The following is a 20496-nucleotide window of genomic DNA, read 5'->3' on the forward strand; positions in this document are numbered from 1 at the left end:
TTCACAAAAGTCATTTAAAGGGCTGCAAATTTTTTGGTATTGCTCTGCAGTGCAGTAAAAAAAGGGGGGGGGGGTGGGGGGAGGGGGTTAATCCACAGTATAATATACTTTGTAGAAAGCATATTATAGTGGATTAGTAGTATTATTGTGCACTGTGCAGCATTGTGACAGAAGTGGTGGTGAGACTGAGCGTTTCTTCAACTCTACACACAGTGGCAAACTCCCTGGCCAATTATTTGTAGAACTGGCGTGATAGACCGGTGGCCCCCCCAATAGCACATATTGAAGTGGGGTGTTATCTGAGTATACTTTTACAAGTGTATTTGGGTCCTGCAACAATATTGCCTTTTTGCTGAGTGAAGTATGAAACACCCAGTGCCAAACTCATTGGCCAATTTTTTCAACAACTGGTGGGATAGACCAGTGGCCCCCCAATACCACATATTGAAGTGGGGTGTTATTTAACAGTATATTTTTCTAAGAGTGTATTTTAGTCCTGCAAAAAATTGGCCTCTCTTGCTGTGTTGACTGTGCTACACACAGTGACAACAGATACTGGCCAATTATTTGTAGAACTGGTGTTATAAACCTGTGCCCCCCCCCCCCCCCCCAATACCACAGATTTAAGCAGGGTGTTATCTACCTTCTTCCAGATATACTGCGATTCTCTAGAGACTTTTGTCACAGGGTAATTAAAAAACATGACAGGCAGAGGAAGAGGCAGAGACATACGCAGGGGTGGTAGGGGTAGGGCAGGAGCAGTAGGCCGGAGACTAACTGTGAAGTTTCAAAAGCCGCGTGTAATTACGACAAAGGAAGCACCAGACTTGGTTTAGTGGGTCACTCAGCCTTCCTCTTCTGCACCCTCCTCATCCTCTCTATCTGTACTCTCTTCACGCTCTGCTGTGTGCACCCCCAAAGACACCACCACCACATACCCTCCACTTGAGTCACTGGAATTATTTTCCGATCCATCAGAAGACGTTTGCGATGCGCAGCCATTGTTGGCATCGGATCAGGAAGAGGAGGTAGCAACAGCCGCCATTCAGCAGTCTGACAACAGTACCCAGATCAGCCCAAGGAGGTTGGTCCACGCTGTTGCTGCCTACTCCGAGATCTTTAATGTTAGTGGTGGGGAAGGTGACATGGATGATGACGAGTCTATGGACGTCACGTGGGTGTCCACAAGAGAGGAAGAGGAAGGGAGTTCAGAGGGAGAGACGGACCGGCAGATAGGGAGGAGAGGCAGGCAGAACTTGCATTGCACAAGAGGTACAAAGCAGACTGCAAATGTATCAGGAGCGAGCCATCAACCATGTACAGTCACATCTGGCGCTCCCAGGACGCCGGCACATGGCTCCGCAGTGGGGGCTTTTTTTAATGTGTCCATTGCTGACAACAGTGTTGCCATCTGCAGCCTTTGCAGTCAACACATAAGTCGCGACAAGCGCAACACTCACCTAGGGACAACCGCCTTAAGAAGGCACCTAAACTCCCATCACCGAGCCCAGTGGGAGAAACACAGTTGGAACCCACAAAGCCACACTCCATGCTCTCACCGTCCAGCCCCTTCTCCTTCTCCTCTCTCCTCACATTTGCCCTCCACTCCACCTTCCATGATGCCGTTGTCACGTTGTTCTGGAAAAAGGCAGGCTTCTGTGGTCCAAATGTTGGAGCGGAAAAAAATGATGATGCCGGATAACCCTCTTGCCCAACGTTTGACTGCTGGCTTGTTGGAACTGATAGCCCGCCAACTACTGCCATATCAACTGGTGGACTCGGACGCCTTTCATAAATTTGTGGCTATTTTAACAACACAATGGAAGGTCCCAGGCAGGAAATATTTCTCGCAAAAGGGCATTCCAGAGCTGTATGGCCATGTGTAAGCGGCAAGTGAATATATCTCTGGCACACAGTGTTGGTGCCAAGATACATCTGACCACAGACACATGGTAGTATTTGATGGCTGGAGGTACATTAGGCATTCACAGGATACAGAAGTAAGTGTCGGCCATGAAAGGCCCCAAAAATTAGCCCACATGCGTTTACCTGACAGCTAAGAACGTAGTATTTGATTGCTGGAGGTACATTAGGCATTCACAGGATACAGAAGCGTCCACATCGGCCGTTAATCCGATGTAGTCGGACACCTGTCGGTCTAGGCATTCCTTGATGCTGGATCCGGAGTACAGCTGTCGATGGGTCGGCTGAAAGAAGGAGATCATATCTGAAGTGACCAAGACATCTTCAAACCGCCCTCTTCTTGCAGGCGCTGTTGGATTGCTACCCGCCACTATCTCTCTATGACTGGAAATTCCTCTGCCAGTGCACGGAAAAGCAGAATGCAGCATTTCTCGCAGCAAGGCACGGAAGTGCTGCATTCTGACCGCCCTCTGTGATGCTGGTAACATTTCTGCCATTTTTTGTTTGTACCGGGGGTCTACGTACATTGCCACCCAGTACTGGTCCTTGCCCTTTATGCTTTTTATACGGGGGTCCCCCTTAAAACACTGGAGCATGAAGGCCCCCATTCGCACTAAACTGGAAGCGGTGTACCTGCCTCCAGCTCATCATCCAGGATAATGTCATCTTTGTTCTCCTCCCCCCATCCACGGATAACACCAGGGATCCCAGAATGGTTTAAAGCATGCTCTTCTTGCTCCTCCTCATCCCCCCCGGCACCATCCTCCTCTGACTCCTCTTCAGACTCCTTCTGTTGACTTGTCTCAGATGGAGTAGCACCCACTGGGAATTCATCCAACATTGCGACTTCCTCATCTTCCTGTTCCTGCTCCTCGACGGCTTGATCAATGACATGATGCAATGCAAGCTCCAGAAAGAAGGCGTAAGGTACAATGTCACTTATGGCGCCCTGGCCGTGACTGACCAGTTTGGTGATCTCATCGAATGGCCACAGAAGCCTGCATGCGTCGCGCATGAGCAGCCACTGGCGAGGTGAAAAAAACCCAAGCTCCCCAGAACCTGTCCTGCAGCAGAGTTCGCACAGGTAGTCGTTAACTGCACGTTTCTGCTGGAGTAGCCTATCAAGCATATGCAACGTTGAGTTCCATCGCGTCGGGCAGTCACAAATAAGATGCCTGACGGGCAGGTTGTGTCGCCGCTGAATGTCAGCAAGGCGAGTTATGGCTGTGTAAGATCTTCGGAAAGGGCCCGAGATTTTCCTGGCCTGCCGCAAGACGCCCTGGACCCCAGGGTATTTGGCAACGAATCGCTGCACCCCCAAGTTCAGGACGTGTGCCATGCATGGCACGTGTGTTATTTTGCCCTGTTTCAGCGCACTCAGCAGATTGGCACCGTTGTCGCACACCACTTTACCGTCTGTCAAATTCAGCTTTGTCAGCCACTGACCTGCCTGTGAACGCAAAGCTGAAAGGAGTGCAGGACCATTGTGGCTCTTGGCTTCCAGGTACAACAGACGCAGCACAGCATGGCAACATCTCACCTGGCATGTGGAATAGGTTCTGGGGATCTTGGGCGGCGCAGCGGAAGAGACAGTAGCAGCGGAAAAGGAGGCCGAGGAGGAGAGGGAGGATGGAGGAGGAGAAGAAGAGGCAGGCCTGCATGCAATCCGTGGCGGTAAAACCAAATCTACACGGGTGCCACGGGTTACATGCTTGACGGCCGTCAGAAGGTTCACCCAGTGGGCAGTAAAAGTGATATACCTTCCCTGCCCGTGTTTGCTAGACCATGTGTCTGTGGTCAGATGTATCTTGGCACCAACACTGTGTGCCAGAGATATATTCACTTGCCGCTGAACATGGCCATACAGCTCTGGAATGCCCTTCTGCAAGAAATATTTCCTGCCTGGGACCTTCCATTGTGGTGTTCCAATGGGCACAAATTTACGAAAGGCGTCCGAGTCCACCAGTTGATATGGCAGTAGTTGGCGGACTATCAGTTCTGACAAGCCAGCATTCAAACGTTGGGCAAGAGGGTTATCCGGCGTCATCATTTTTTTCCGCTCCAACATTTCTCTCATTACATTTATCTGGAAAAAGGTATACAGTATAACACTCCGCTTCAATCTGTGGTATTGGGGGGGGGGGGGGGGGCACTGGTTTATCACACCAGTTCTACAAATAATTGGCCAGTAACTGTTGTCACTGTGTGTAGCACAGTTAACACAGTAAAATAGGCCAGATTTTTGCAGGACTAAAATACAATCTTAGAAAAGTATACTGTTAAATATCACCCCACTTCAATATGTGGTATTGGGGGGCCACTGGTTTATCACACCAGTTGTTCAAAGAATTGGCCAGTGAGTTTGGCACTGTGTGTATCAGACTTAACACAGCAAAAGAGGCAATATTGTTGCAGTACACAAATACACTTATGAAAGTATACTCAGATAACACCCCACTTCAATATGTGGTATTGGGGGGCCACTGGTTTATCACACCAGTTGTTCCAAAAATTGGCCATGGAGTTTAGCACTGTGTGTATCAGAGTTAACACAGCAAAAGAGGCAATATTGTTGCAGGACACAAATACACTTGTAAAAGTATACTCAGATAACACCCCACTTCAATATGTGGTATTGGGGGGCCACTGGTCTATCACACCAGTTGTTCAAAAAATTGGCCAGTGAGTTTGGCACTGTGTGTAGCAGAGTCCATGCATCAAAAGAGGCAATATTGTTGTAGGACACAAATACACTTGTAAAAGTATACTCAGATAACACCCCACTTCAATATGTGGTATTGGGGGGCCACTGGTTTATCACACCAGTTGTTCCAAAAATTGGCCATGGAGTTTAGCACTGTGTGTATCAGAGTTAACACAGCAAAAGAGGCAATATTGTTGCAGGACACAAATACACTTGTAAAAGTATACTCAGATAACACCCCACTTCAATATGTGGTATTGGGGGGCCACTGGTCTATCACACCAGTTGTTCAAAAAATTGGCCAGTGAGTTTGGCACTGTGTGTAGCAGAGTCCATGCATCAAAAGAGGCAATATTGTTGTAGGACACAAATACACTTGTAAAAGTATACTCAGATAACACCCCACTTCAATATGTGGTATTGGGGGGCCACTGGTTTATCACACCAGTTGTTCAAAAAATTGGCCAGTGAGTTTGGCACTGTGTGTATCAGAGTTAATGCAGCAAAAGAGGCAATATTGTTGCAGAACACAAATACACTTAGGAAAGTATACTCAGATAACACCCGCTTCAATCTGTGGTATTGGGGGGGCACAGGTTTATTACACCAGTTCTACAAATAATTGGCCAGAAACTGTTGCCACTGTGTGTAGCACAGTTAACACAGCAAAAGAGGCCAAATTTTTGCAGGACTTAAATACACTCTTAGAAAAGTATACTGTTAAATAACACCCCACTTCAATATGTGGTATTGGGGGGCCACTGGTTTATAACACCAGTTGTTCCAAAAATTGGCCAGTGAGTTTGGTACTGTGTGTAGCAGAGTTAACACAGCAAAAGAGGCAATATTGTTGCAGGACACAAATACACTTGTAAAAGTATACTCAGATAACACCCCACTTCAATATGTGGTATTGGGGGGCCACTGGTCTATCACAGCAGTTGTAATACATTAAAAGTGCTTTTGTCACTGTTTGTAGTATTGCTGCAGCAACGCTCAGTCACCACACCAGTCACAATGCTGCACAGTGCACAATACAAATCCAATATAGAATATGCTTTCTATATTACAAAGTATATTATACTGTGGATTACACCCCTATTTATAGCGCACTGCACATCTATACCAAATAAATTGCAGCCCTTTAAATGACTTTTGCTGACATTAACAGAGCGATTTGTGCCACTGCTGATCTGTCCCTGGAGCACACTAGATTCCTGTCCCTAAGCTGAACAGAAACTGTACACCTATACCAAATAAATTGCAGCCCTTTAAATTACTTTTGTGAACATTAACAGAGCGATTTGTGTCACTGCCGATCTCTATCTGTCCCTGGAGCACACTGGATACCTGTCCCTAAACTAAAAAGAAAGTGTAGTATACCTATACCAAATACCAGCCCTTAAAAGGACTTTTGTGGATCTTAATAGAGCTACTTGTGTCTGGTAATCTGTCCCTGATGCAGTCGCCGCCAACCTTTCCCTATGCTGACAAAAAGCAGAATGTGAAATAGCCGACAGCTCTGGTCTATTTATAAGGTAGGGGGCATGTCCATGTGCTGAAATGTTTCAATTGGCTGCCCCGTTCCACCTGACGGCTGTGTCATGGGTCAAAGTTCTCCCCAATGAAAACTAATATGGCCGCCGCGAACAACGCCATGTGTTCGCAAAATTGGCGGGTAGCGAACAAGGAAAATTTGCCACAAACCGACTGCAGGGCGAACCGCAAGGCCATCCCTAGTAGTCAACACCAGCTTTAGGCCAACACTCTGAGCCATCAAATAATGTAATATTCAGGTATGTATGTCCCTCATACATAGGTAATCAGGTAATCAACAACAGCTTTGGAGACCACAGATCGGAGCCATCAAGTGTAGTATGTAGATATCAGGATGAGGATGTATGTAAGAGATAAGAACATCTCATAGTGCAGTATTCTGTCAGAATTATTGGGGGAGATTAAATGAAAAAAAAAATGAAATATGTCATATTCTGTTTTATATAGAGATTTTGAGCAGTGGCATCCATGTTGTAGAAGGTCACTGAAAGTTCAAACCTCCTTTTAGGCAAAAGTGTCTATTGAACAGATTTCTTTGGTTTACCCAAACATGCTGTGTTGACCTAAGGTAATAAATAAATAGTCTGTTTAGCTTTCTTTAGATAAAGTCTAGCTGACGATATACCAGGATAGTCTTGTCTGTATGGTCATCATAAAACACTGGTCAAGTATTCTGTGTTTAAACTCATTTAGAAATAAGATTTACAGATACATTATAATCCTATGTGTAATGGAATATTAACAATGAAATATATATATGAATAACATACATAGATATGTAGGAAAACGTTATATATGATATTTTGTTTCATTCTTGCTAATTTCTAGCTTTAACTGATTTTTTGATGACTCATCACTGCATGTTAAGAAAGACTTCATGTTAAACCTTTGTAAGTTGTAGAAATTAGTCATAAAACTTTTCTGTCCTTGCCAGAGTCTAGAGGGTCTGGGATTGTAAGCTCTTTGTCAATATAAGGTTCAAAGTTTATTTGTTGGTAAATAATGCTGTTATACTAAATCTAAAGATCAACACAATACTGCCATCTTTGATGACTGATGCTAAGTGAAGTCTTAGGTTGAAAAGTAATTTCCAATATATATATATATATATATATATATATATTAATAATATATTATGGTGTTACCAGATTTAATCCTTTCTTAGATACATGATGGATATTATTAGATGGATATGTGTATTATGAGAGTATGGACAAGTTTTTATGATGATTACTCTTAAATATAAAGAAATCATCATTTAATTTTAATATACTGGTTAGAGGTGTTGACCAATGACATCACCAGTTAATGAATAAGATGTCCCAACCAATGGGGATGAAGTTACTCCCTCTGGGTTTAACTTATGGTAATTTTAATAGTCCTTTGTTCAATACCATATAAAAAGGAGAACCCAGATGAGAGAGAGACACATTACATTACACAACATACATTACACATACAACACACACGCTACTGCAGCCATGCATATACTCATCTATACATACTCCATTTTGCTCCATCATGTATCTGAAACTTTGAGGGACGCCAAACGAAACTCCTCCCTACCTGGCCACCATCTTGGGAAGGCAGCCATCTTAAGTACTCTGGTAACGACCATTCTAAGCTAGCAGCCATTTTAAATATGGTAAATATACCTTGCTGTTATTTGATATTATCATTCAATATCATTTATTTTCTTCCTTACATGTTTTACATTTCATGCTAAAGGGTAACGAGATTACAGTCCCAGCCGTATTAACCATATGTAGATTTTTCTCTAAGAGCTGATTTTTGCTTTTTATACATTTTTATTAATATCAGATTTAGCGCATTATTAGCGTATTCATCTACCGTTTTGCTTAGCCTATTCTCGCTCCATCTGCAGTGGAGTGACGGTCGGCTGCGCAATTCTCAGACAATTGTGGTCTGATTATATAGCATACTTAATATGGTTTATACTACACCTGGAGAAAACGTAATATTGCTTTATTTTTACTTTCATTATTGAGCTAAACATCATATTGCATTTATCGTTTTAAGTTTGTATTTTATGTAAAGTTATCTTTTTGTGTCATCTCAAGTCTGATCATTTATTGTGAATACGTGTCTTGTGAATAAATATTCTTATATATTCCCTACTGTAGACTGTTTTCACTAAGATTGGTATGTGCTTTTAAAAAGAAATGAATCGATAAAAAGAATTCGCTACATATTGATTTGTGGAAATAAGTTGAGATTCTCCTACCTCACAGATCTTTGCTTATTGACATAAATAGACACTGTTATATTCAGAGCAGTATAAATATTCTGACAATTCGTATACATATTTGTTAAGGAAAAAAGATCACTTACAGTAAAACTTGGTTTAGAGCTTAGTTTCGAGCAGGGGATGCCGTTTCACGTTCCACCTGCACTCCACACAGCAGAAGTGACGTATTGCGTGTCAATTTGCCTATGCGTTTCGTCAGCAAATGTTTGACGTCATCAGGGGTCATGTGACCGCACGCATCACTTCCCTTAATATATACACAGGGGTTGCACAAAAAGCCAATCCAGTTCAATCCCCCCACCAGTGCAAAACAAGTGGCCAAAAAAATCATCAGATAAACAAAGGGGACAATTAACTATAGGTCCGGCACCATATTGATAGGTGTAATTAATTAGGTGTAATTGCAAGTGCATCGTAAACTAGCACATTATGTGAAACTTATCTTAGAACGAAGCCCTCCAATGGCATGCTGTCACCAATGAAGGCGCTTCCATCTTCCTTCCAGGTTTGCAGACTCAGGCTGTGTGAGTGGCCGGAGCCATGATGACGTCACTCCCACACATGCGAGCAGGAGCCGCTGTTTACGGCACAGGACCCGGGTGGCCATTCCTTTTTGAGCGCATGCTCTGGTGACATCACTGGCTGCATCTACAGTAAGTATCTCCTAAACGGCGCACGTTTAGGAAATACTTACATCACCTAAAGTTAAGCCTTATTAAAGGGCTGACCTATAGGTAAAAGTCAGAGATAGGAGTTTACTCCCACTTTAAGCTGGTCAGAGATGGGCAGAATTTTGAAATAATTTTTTTAGGAAAAGAATGTTCTAAGATAGTTTGTTCATTTTTCTAATCATTAGTGGGTCAAACTAATGTTTATTTTCAATCACAGTGATGAGAACATTCGAAGGAGCAGGAAGGAACATTTTTCTTGATGGGACAAATTTCAAACAGTGTATGTGGTTTTTATTCGGTGAAGTCCATGCATTACAAAATCAAATATTTAAAGGAAACAAAATCTTTGGAGTGACATTTGAATGTTCTGAAAATTTTCGTATGAATTTTCCTAAGAATTTTTGTTCAAAATCCTATCCATCTACGGCCAGCGGTTAGTGTGTCTTGTTTCTTTTCTACACCTGTCTTTCCCCCTTTATCTCTCTTCCAATGTTGGGAGATATGATTATCATTACTACTGTAAGAAAATCCTCCCTCCTCTGTACTCTGATCTCTGGTCAAATGTCACAGATCCAGCCCAGCCTCACCCTATGTAGGAGAATGTGACCTTCCCAACTGCATTCTTCCCCAGTGTCAGAGAATTTAATTTCCTTGTCTGCTGTCAGCGATGGCGTCTGCTGATCTGAGAGCTGAGTTGGAATGTTCCGTCTGTCTGAACATTTATACAGATCCTGTAATGCTAAAATGTGGACACAACTTTTGCCGGGTCTGTATTGATTATGTGCTGGATACACAGGAGGGGTCTGGAGGATATTCCTGTCCAGAATGCAGAAAAAGGTTCAGGGGTCGTCCTGCACTGCAGAGGAACAGAACACTACGTAATATAGTGGAGAATTTACTGTCTGCTCAGCAAGATCAGAAGTCCGGGGTCTCCTGTACTCACTGTGTGGACTTTCCTGTACCTGCTGTTAGATCCTGTCTGCACTGTGAGGTTTATATGTGTGATAAACACCTGAGAGTCCACAAAAAGTCCCCAGAACACATCTTAACTGACCCCACCTTGTCCATGGAGAGCAGGAAATGCTCCGTCCATAAGAAGATCCTGGAGTATTACTGCACTGAGGATGACACCTGTATCTGTGTGACCTGCAGTTTGGCTGGAGAACATCGAGGACACCAGGTAGAGATGCTGGATGAGGCTTCTGAGAAGAAGAAGGAGACACTGAGGAATGTTCTACAAATACTTCTGAAAAAGAGAGAGAAAATGGAGGAAAGAGTCCAGAGTCTGCAGGAACACAGGAGGAATGTAGAAGAAAAAGCAGCTGGTGACACAGAGAGAGTCACTGCCTTGTTAACAGATCTCAGGAGACATCTGGATGACCTGGAGAAGAGAGTCCTGAGGGATATCTCTGGCCAGGCAGAAGGGGTCCTTCTCCCGGTGTTGGATATGATTCGGGATCTGGAAATAAAGAAGGAGGAGCTGTCCAGGAAGATGCGTCACATTGAGGAGCTGTGTAACATGACGGATCCACTGACTGTCTTACAGGAATCAGACACAGGTGACTTGTGTGATACTGAGGATGGAGATAATGAGGACAGAGAGAGACATGAGAAGCTCCTCCGTGATGGAGGGGGTCTGGATGTGGATGGGATATCACACACATTACGCACAGGTTTATCTGATATAATAACAGAGGTAAATGTATACTTCCCTATACAGGGAGCTGCAGACATATTACTGGATATAAACACAACCCATGATAGGCTACGTATATCAGATGACAGGAAAACTGTCACCTTGTCAGATAGAAACCAGAATCATCCAGAAACACCAGAGAGATTTCAAAACTGGTCTCAGGTGTTGAGCAGTCAAAGTTTCTCCTCAGGGCGACATTACTGGGAAGTTGATGTCGGGGGATCAGATCAATGGATGGTTGGGATATGTTACCCCAGTATAGACAGGAGGGGACAGAAGGCACTGATTGGAGAAAATAACAAGTCCTGGGGTTTTTACAGGTGGGGTAATCAGTGTTCAGTAAGACATGACAGTAATCAGATCATCTTACCCACCAATATCTCCAGTAACAGAGTTAGGATATATCTGGATTATGAGGCCAGGCGGATCTCCTTTTATGATCTGTGTGACCCGATCCGACACCTCCACACCTTCACCACCACCTTCACTGAGCCCCTCCATGCTGGGTTAGGTGTATGGAGAGGTTGGATAAAGGTATCCGGGGGAGATCAGGAGAAATCTGTCCAGAGACTGGTGACATGGCAGGGAGGATGGATGGGATTGGTGGAATATACAACCAATAGAATAAAGCAGTGAGTGGGGCTTTAATCTGTATCCTGCTGGTTTTTACTATGAATACCTATAAGATGAGATTGCTCCCGCTGTCACTGATCACTATTATTGGGTAAAATATCTGTTCAGTTACTGCAGTAACATGTTCCTATTGGTCATTGAGGAAAGGTGTGGCCTATATAATGATTTACCTTTTATCTGTCTATCCCATCACAATCTGACACATGACTATCTCTGTTATTGTAGCATAAAGTGATCATAGTGTATGACATCAGCAATCTCCCTCCCCCTGCCCCTCCTCTTACTCTTTGCCCCTCCCTCACATGCAGTCCAGTGCAGTCACTGTGATGGGACACCTCTCCACTATTTCCTCCCTCCTATTCTATGCAATCTATACTAAAGAGATGAAAATCAATGTAAAAATCTCAGAGGAAAAATATGAAGAAATAATCCCGAGATTTACTAGTGAGAGAAAAAAATGGCATTTATCACTAATATAATGATATTACTGTAATAATGTATGATTACTAGAACTGGAATGTGTCCCCAATATAATGTTTCCCCATAGAATAGATCACCAATAGAACTCTATGGATCACTTTTATAATGGATCCTAATATAATGTGCCCCCATAAAATTGACCAATACAATTATTTTGGATCATTTCTATAATGGATTCTAATATAATGTATCATTGTGATGGTGTATCTTATAATCACTAGATGTGTCCTGGTGATGGGAGGAGGAGTTAGCAAAGGAGATGTGAATGTCATTAAAGTTTTTCTCTATAGTACATGTGAAGTGTTGTTGATATAACAGAGAAATCATGAAATGTACATCTGCTGATGAAAACTGTGTGATTTCTGTTCTGACGGCTCAATGTGGGAGTGTTGCAACCCTGGCCAGTGGTTGTGGGGGTTGGTGGGAAGGGAGTTTTACAAAATCTGGAAGCCCCCTTTATTGATAGGGAGACCCCCAGATACCACCTTTCCTATGTGAATGAGTATGGAGGACACTCATTCCTAAAAAATAAGTGTAACCTAGAAAGAAACCAAACATGTAACAAATCCTTTAATAAAACATACCAACCCCCCCCAAAATGTCCCTCATTATAAACCCATCGTTAAACACAATGCCCACCACACACCAACTCGCTGAAAAAAATCTGACTTCCCAGTGTACACAACCAATCCTGATGGTACATGTGGCCAAAGCTGTCATCAGCTACTTAAGGAAAGGGGCGGGAATAATGGTGACATCACTGACCAAATATGCTATTGGCCCTATTTTGAGAAGTGATGGCACTGCTATCCCTGCCCCACCGACATTAATGGTTCCTAGGGATGCTGTGGGTGCTTAGGAACCAGTGACAGTGGGAAGCTTTCATATGTAAAAGTGGTGGAAATACTGCTTCTATATATGATACACAGCTACTGCCGAATAGGCTAAAATATTAGCCAAACTCACTGGACTCGCTGAGTCTTATTTGGAGCCTAGCTGCATCAAGAGGCCCTAAATCCAAGGAGCCCCTTGAGCCTTTCAAGTGGCATACATTACACATCTTATTTGTATCTGACTACCTATTACATTGTAATTTTTTTGTCACAATTTAGCCAAACTGATAAGTAGTCAGGGTTCCACTGGGCTAGCTGAGTCTTATTTGGAGCCTAACTAAATCAAGAGGCCCTAAATCCAAGGAGCCCCTTCAGGCTTTCAAGGGGCATAAATTACATTATTAATTATCTAATTTCCTGACTACCTATCACGTTGTAGTTTTTTTGGTCACAATTATTTGGAAAATTAAGAAGTAAAAAAAATGTTTTTTCACAATTTTTAACATACTGTCACCAGTGCCGTATAGTGTCATCATACGACTGGTGTGGAGGTAATCAGGAACACTGACTGGTGACAGTATGTAAAAAATAAATCAATAAAAACTAATATATTTTTTACATTTTTTAAATATTTTTATTATATATTTTTTCTTTTTTTAAATTTGTTTTTACATACAGTTACATGGTACTACTCTGGTGCGGTGACTAGGATTTTTTTTTTTTTTTTTTTTTACACACTGTGTTTGTTTATAACTGCATTTTATAGTTATAAGCAACCATTTTTTCCTGAATGAAAACTACTTATTTAGTGTTTACTATTGTGAAGAGCTGTGATTGGCCACAGCTAATTACAAGGTGAAGTTGGGCTGTGATTGGCCACGTCTGTACCATGTGATGATTGTGAGAGCTCATCACAAAATTACACAATGAAAGGCATGTAACAAAGCCTTTCATTGTGTACAAACGTAATCTGATCTGTTGTGGTTGGCCACAGCGATCACATGATACCGGCAGTGGACTGGTATAGTGGTCTGTCATCGTGTCTGGTGGACATGATGCGTAACAGATTGACGCGGAACACAGGTGCCAAACATAAAATATTGTGGGGCGCACTTGAGGCGCAATTCTGGGAGGACGTCATATGACATTGTCCCAGAACTACAGCGCTCCTGCCCGGCCATCATTTTACAATAGGCTGGGCGAGAAGGGGTTGAAATCGTAGAGGGTGCAATGACTTTGGCACTTTTTGTGCCAAGTATACACAGAGTAGGCTCAGGTTTATTTTAACAAAGACCCTTTAAGCCCCTGCCGCTGTTAGCACGATTTGGTCACACCCACCATTTAGTGCCTTGTACCACCTTGCTCCCCCTTCTTTGAGTGCCCAAGGGTGCCCCTGATCTTTAGTTTACACTTGCTTCAAAATATGGCTTCAGGCATGCTTTTTTTAAAGCTCTCTGAATGCAAAGCTCCTGTCTCTAAATAAAATGGTTCGCTTACAGTCCTGTTTACACCTTACTTTTGCTTTGCTTTGGCTTCACTTTAAAAATGTTTCCCTATGTCGCTTTAGTGGTGCTTCAAAGCCTCCATAGAAGTCTATGGCAAAGCTCTTTTGAAGCAACTACAGCTTTGGGAGGCTTTAATTCAGCTTTTGCTTTGCTTTGTTTTGGAGGTATTGCAGGTATGAAATATTAACACACATACAGGGCATCTGCAAAGCTTATATAAAGCTTCAAAAAAGCATCAATGAAGCACCACCGAAGCATCAACAAAGCACCACAGAAGCATCATCGAAGTACCACTGAAGCATCATTGAAGCACTGCTGTAGCACCACGGAAGCATCAAAAACAGATCAAAAAAGCATGTTGAAGCGGTAGGTGCTTTAATGTATGTAAGTGTTAATGAATTGTTGCAATGCCCCTGGCTCCGTGGTTCTTCCTTCCAAGCTCTATGTAACTAAACACAGCAGTGACTTGGAGGTTGTGGAAAGAACCACTAAGTGATGACAGGCACTAAAAGATAGACCCTGCCAGATATGTTGGTTTCTGAAGGAGAGTTTATGGGAAGTTTCCAGTGCTGAAGCTGATTGCGGCCAGTGCAAACGGCCAGCAGTACATTCGATCCTGAAAAAGTTACAGTGCCCAGCCTCAAGCAGTTGGCTGTCTTCTGCGAGGCTTTATGATAAATGTCTTAGTTTTGATGGGATGGTTGAATCTTGAGATGTGGATGTTCCAAGGCGGGCTGCAGTTGCATGCAGACTACCTTGAATAATGCTCCTATGTGAGGTAGTGCTGCAGTAATTGATTGGATAGTGTCAGTTTTTTATTTCATTATTTTTACAGTTTAATTTTTAAATATTTATTTATTACAATTTGTTTTTATCAGCCCTGTTGGGGGGCTTTGGTGAGCTATACCTGACATTTCCCCTTTGAGGACAGCACAGATTCCCCAGTCCCTTTCTCTGCAGACTCAGCTGCACTGAAGATCAATGAACAGAAGACAGACTCCTGTTCATTCTTAAACTGAAGCATCATAAACACAGTTTACGATGCTCAGTTATGAATGGACACAGTCAGTAGTCACTGACTGTTCATTCAGAAAAGGAAGAAGCTGGTAAATTACATATTTACTGGCTCCTTCCTCCGCTCTCCATCCTGACAGATCCGGGATGGGGGGGCAGAATGGAGGAGCACAGAGGGGGACCAGAGGAGGACACCGGGGAGCCTGAGGAAGACAATTGAGAGCTAGAGGAGGACTCCAGGAGCTAGAAAAGGACACTGGGGGGGCCCGGAGGAGGACACTGGGGGGGCCTGGAGGAGGACACTGGAAGCTAAAGGAGGACACTGGGTAACTGGAGGAGGACACTGGGGAGCTGGAGGAGGACACTTGAGTGCTGGAGGAGGACACTGGGGAGCTGGAGGAGGACACTGGGGAGCTGGAGGAGGACACCTTGAGACAGAGGAGAGCACGGGGGCCTAGAAATTAAGGGACATTTGATTAGCAATCGCGGATGATTGGTGCGGTGTTGGGGGGAGTTACAAGCGCCGATCTCCCTGTGTGAAGAAGCTGACAGCCTCCCATGGCTGTCAGCTGTTTTATTAAAAGGCACACAGGGGGATCAGTGCTTGTAACTCCCTCCACCACCGCACTGATCTGTGAGGCTGCCCGGGCACCCCATGCTGAACTGAGGATGCCGGGCCCGGTACAACAGGGCTGGCTGTACTGGCTTATCAGCAGACCTGGGCATGTGAGCATTAAGGCCCTCTCGCTTTGCTGCCACACATTGGCAATACAAGGGTGGCAAAAAAGTTCAAATCAATTTTTTCCTGACAAGCTGGTAAGTGTACTGGGATATTTTTGTGAAAGGTTCCATGTGCACCTACCATTTGCTGACGGCAATATGTATATATACACATTGCGGCTTGCGAGAAGTTTACTGGGGTTATGGCTAAACTATCAACCACAGTATATATATATATATATATATATATATATATATATATATATATATTTTTTTTTTCAGCTGGAAATGGGCTTTCTCATTAAAGCTATCCAAAAGGCTAATTAGTCACTGGATCCCTTTCAGAAGCAGTAGGGGGGGGGGGGTAGTTCCCCTCCCTCCCCCCTTCTGCTTGCCGGCGTTTCTCTGGCTTACCGTTTCTACCAGCATGCCCAAGCAACGATCCGGCGGTTTGTGCAGCTGGCCATAGAAGGTTACCAGAGACCAGATCATCTCTGAGAGCCTCTATGTTCTTGGAGGACCGGAGTGACGTCATGACTTCACTTCCAGTCTAGGGTGGAAGTAAACTATTTTTTTCTTCCAGACCGGACACCGTGTATTTACGTCGGTACTTAGTCGTTAAATAGCAGAGTTATGGCAGCAGATAGCTACCATACGCCTGGTATTTTTCTACATGGCGGGCGGTCTGCTTTAACATAAAAGTGGTCCCAGCGGCGGATTCTCCACGAAATCACTTTTATTGGCGGCGGGAGAGGTGCCCCCTCCTGCCGCTTCCCAGTAGTTTTCCCCACTTACCGGAGCCGTTGGTATCGGAGAAAACAATCCGATCCCCTGTGCTGATGAGCAGGAAGTGGAGGGAGGGCAAGATGGCCCCCACTCATCTCTATGCCCTTGGAGGACCAGAGTGACATCATACGTCACTTCCGCCCTCCGGCCTTAAAGGGCCTATTTTTTTGGGGGGGAAAAAATTACATTTCTTTTTTTTTGCTTTTTAGTGTAGATGTGAGATGTGAGGTCTTTTTGACCCCAGATCTCACATTAAAGAGGACCTGTCATGCTTATTTCTATTACAAGGGATGTTTACATTCCTTGTAATAGGAATAAAAGTGATCAAAACATTTTTTTTTTTTAAAAAGGGACAGTGTAAAAATAAAAAATAAAAAGGTAAAATAAATAAGAAAAAAATTTAAAGTCGCCCCCACATATGTAAACGGTGTTCAAAACACACATGTGGTGTATTGCCACGATCGTTAGAGCGAGAGCAATAATTTGAGCCCTAGACCTCCTCTGTAACTCTAAACTGGTAACCAAAACATTTTAAAACGTTGCATATGGAGATTTTTAAGTACTAATGATTGTCGCCATTCCACGCAATTTTGAAGCATGACATGTTAGGTATCAGTTTACTTGGCGTAACATTATCTTTCACATTATAGAAAAAAATTGGGCTAACTTTACTGTTTTCTTATTTTCTTAATTCAAAAAAGTGCATTTTTATTTTTAAAAAAAATTGTGTTTGTAAGACCGCTGTGCAAATACGGTGTGAAAATAAAGTGTTGCAATGTTATAATGTATAATGTTACATAGTTACATAGTACTTGAGGCTGAATAAGGACAATAGTCCATCCATGTTTGGGGGTTCTAAGTAATTTTCTAGCATGAAATACTGATTTTACCTTGTAAACAACAAATGTCAGAAATAGGCTTGGTGCTTACGTGGTTAAAGAGCACCTGTCATTTCAGATCCATCATGGCAGTGCCTGTTAGCGAGAATCCACTCACCTGCTGCCGCCACGTCCCTCACCTTGTTGTGTCACTGCAGCATCTCCAGCCGCCCTATTAAAGTGAATGGGACTGTCAAAAATGATGATTTAAATTGAGTTGATTTAAATTAAGACTTTTTACTAGTGATTTAAATCTTGATTTAAATCAACCTGATTTAAATTTAAACCCACCCTGATTTTTCCCCAATGCATCTTCAGCATTCCAATGTTCAATCCAGGTCCCCTTATCAGGAGTCGTCATATATTACCCCTGAGATTTACAACTTCATGAGCAAGCCTTGTCAGTATGTTATATAAAGAGTGCTGCGCTATTTGTCAAATACTACAAATGTCACCCAACAGGGTTGCTGTTAGAAATCACAGGGACCAGTACAGCCTACCTGACAGGGCCCCCCCACCCCCAATATTAGTGGGCACCGACATTCCGTCATACATAAAAAAACATAAAATTCCATCTTCAAGCCAAAATTCTCCCCAAACAATAATGCACATATTCCACCAGCTCCCAGTTCCAATCTCCCCTCGCCCCAATCCCAGCTCAAATCCAACCTCAATCCCCCCCTCCTAGCGCACATCCCCTTTCTTCTCAAACATTCTATCCTATCACAAATCTTCTCCCCCAAATCCCCCCAATCCTTCCTATTAGCCCAAATTTGTCCATCCCCTCCTGGCACAAAATTCCCCCATCTCCCCTCCCAGCACAAATCTTCTTTCTTCAATCCCCCTACTAAGACAAATTCCCACAAATCTCTCCTCCATCCCCTCTAAATGACCATCCCCAGCACAAATTCTTCCTCCCTACCCAAATCCCCCCCCAGCACTAATCCCCCTACCCCCTCCTTGCTCAAACATCCCCTGTCATGGTTCAACCCCCCCCCCCCAAACCCTCCTCCTAGCACATATCGCCTCCCCCCATTCTTCCTTCTACCACATATCACCCTCCCCCAATACCTCTTTCTAGCACATATTCCCCCTCCCCAAATCCCCATTACATTTCCTAACACAGATAGCCCCCCCATCCCCCTCATCGGACTTACAGGGGGGAGGCCACTAAAAGCCGGGAGGAGGTCCCCTGTGTTGTGCTTTCCCTCCTGTCAGAAGAGCGTTCATCTATACAACACATGGGACAGGATTGCTCTTACTGTAGATCGCACTGTACTTACACACACCGCCCCCATCTCCTCCAAGGGCTGCTCATCTCCTGGCAGCAAGAAAGCGATCTACAGTAAGAGCGATCCTGTCTCATGTGTTGTATAGATAAATGCTCTTCTGACAGGAGGGAGAGCACAACACAGCGCACCTCATCCCGGCTCTTTCCTCTCTGCCCCATCCCATCTCCTTGTCCAGGCTGTGAGTGCGGGTGGGAGCAGGGGTGAGGGAGGAGCTCAGCAGCAGCCAGCCAGGGGGGGGGGGGCAGAGCTGAAATCTGGGTGGGCATAACCCACCAAAGCACCCCCTAAATCCGGCCCGCTGTGTCTCTCACCCAGTAACAAAGACGGTGAGGGGGAGAGGGGGAGAAATCAGCTTTCAGTTGCTGGGTGAGTAACACATAGGGCATTGTTCTTTTTCTGCTCCACTGATCCTCCTGCTGTCTGGGCCCGTGTGCCCGGGCCCCCTACTGGAGGAACGGTGGTTCCCCCATATCAGCGGCCCTGTCACCCAAACCAATATACACAGTACACATAAAAAATGAGAATTCAAAACTTCAAATAATCCAATCATAAAAAAATAAGACGATGTGTCACGTACCTGGTAGGAGACTGAATTGAAGAGGTTGGCCTCTCTTATATTTCCAACCCAGGTCCCACCTAAGGTGGAACAAAGGGTACCGAGTGAAAGGAGGAACATGAGTGCTGGCAGGTTTTGCTAGCGGAACTTGCAGCCGAAGATGTAGACTTGAAATGTCAGGAAAGACATCAGGTCAGGAACAAGGACAATGCAGGGAAGACCAGTCGAGGCTAAAGGCGTACTTCTCCGGAATTGCAGGATCTGGATGCATGAATTAAAGGAGCTCCCAGCAGGCCTGAAGCAGAAACACACTGTTGCCAACAGGAACTGTGCAGGTACCCGCCTATGCCCAATTTTATGAGCAATACTATGCGCTAGTGCACATTTGTGCTCCCCATGTCTCGCAGTGTTTTTCTGCCAAAAAATGAAAGAAAAAAACACAACGTGGAAAATAAACAAAATTATTCCTTATGCGCATCCCAGTGCAAATGACTCTCCACCACTGTGCTCCATGCCAGAAGGCTCACCAGAAACATATGATCCGCTAGTTCTAGAGAAGTCATATAGTGTATGGGTCAATCATTGCCCCTTCGCTTCTGATTGTCAAATATTAAATGCATAAACCAGGTACTCCTCACTTCTCAATCATCATCCGGTCATTGCATTCATATTAGGAAAATAGAAAGAGCCAAGTGCTCCCCATACTGCAAAATCTGATTTGCACGTTCAGCTCCTCCCTACACGTTTTGTCAGAATTGACATCAGAGGAGAATCACTCTTTATTAACACTCAGACACATGCTTTATACTCCACAGGAGGACATTCCCCTCTTGGGGATATGAGCATAGATAGGATAAGATGTACAACCAGTAAAAACATGACAATGCAAACTTCAAACAGCAATCCAATTAACAGTTAACAGCTAACAGTGATCCAGTTAAACAGGGGAACTGTTGCCGGACTGTCTGGGTTGGGAAAT

At 43.9% G+C, this 20496-nt stretch overlaps 2 protein-coding genes across 2 annotated transcripts in view; both read left to right on the forward strand.

Annotated features, from left to right (window-relative positions):
- Positions 1-11492, forward strand: part of LOC309554005 (E3 ubiquitin-protein ligase TRIM11-like) — a 56613-nt gene extending 45121 nt beyond the window's left edge. The window contains exon 2 of the mRNA XM_082255527.1: positions 11160-11492. Coding sequence (XP_082111653.1) covers positions 11160-11456 — 297 coding nt within the window. The 3' untranslated portion in view covers positions 11457-11492. The remainder of the gene's footprint in view (positions 1-11159) is intronic.
- The window catches only part of LOC309553068 (uncharacterized protein), a 101445-nt gene that overhangs the window by 55440 nt on the left and 25509 nt on the right, over positions 1-20496 (forward strand).

The sequence above is a fragment of the Pelophylax lessonae genome, assembly GCF_965119305.1.
Source record: "Pelophylax lessonae genome assembly, chromosome: 4".
NCBI classification, from domain to species: Eukaryota; Metazoa; Chordata; class Amphibia; order Anura; family Ranidae; genus Pelophylax; species Pelophylax lessonae.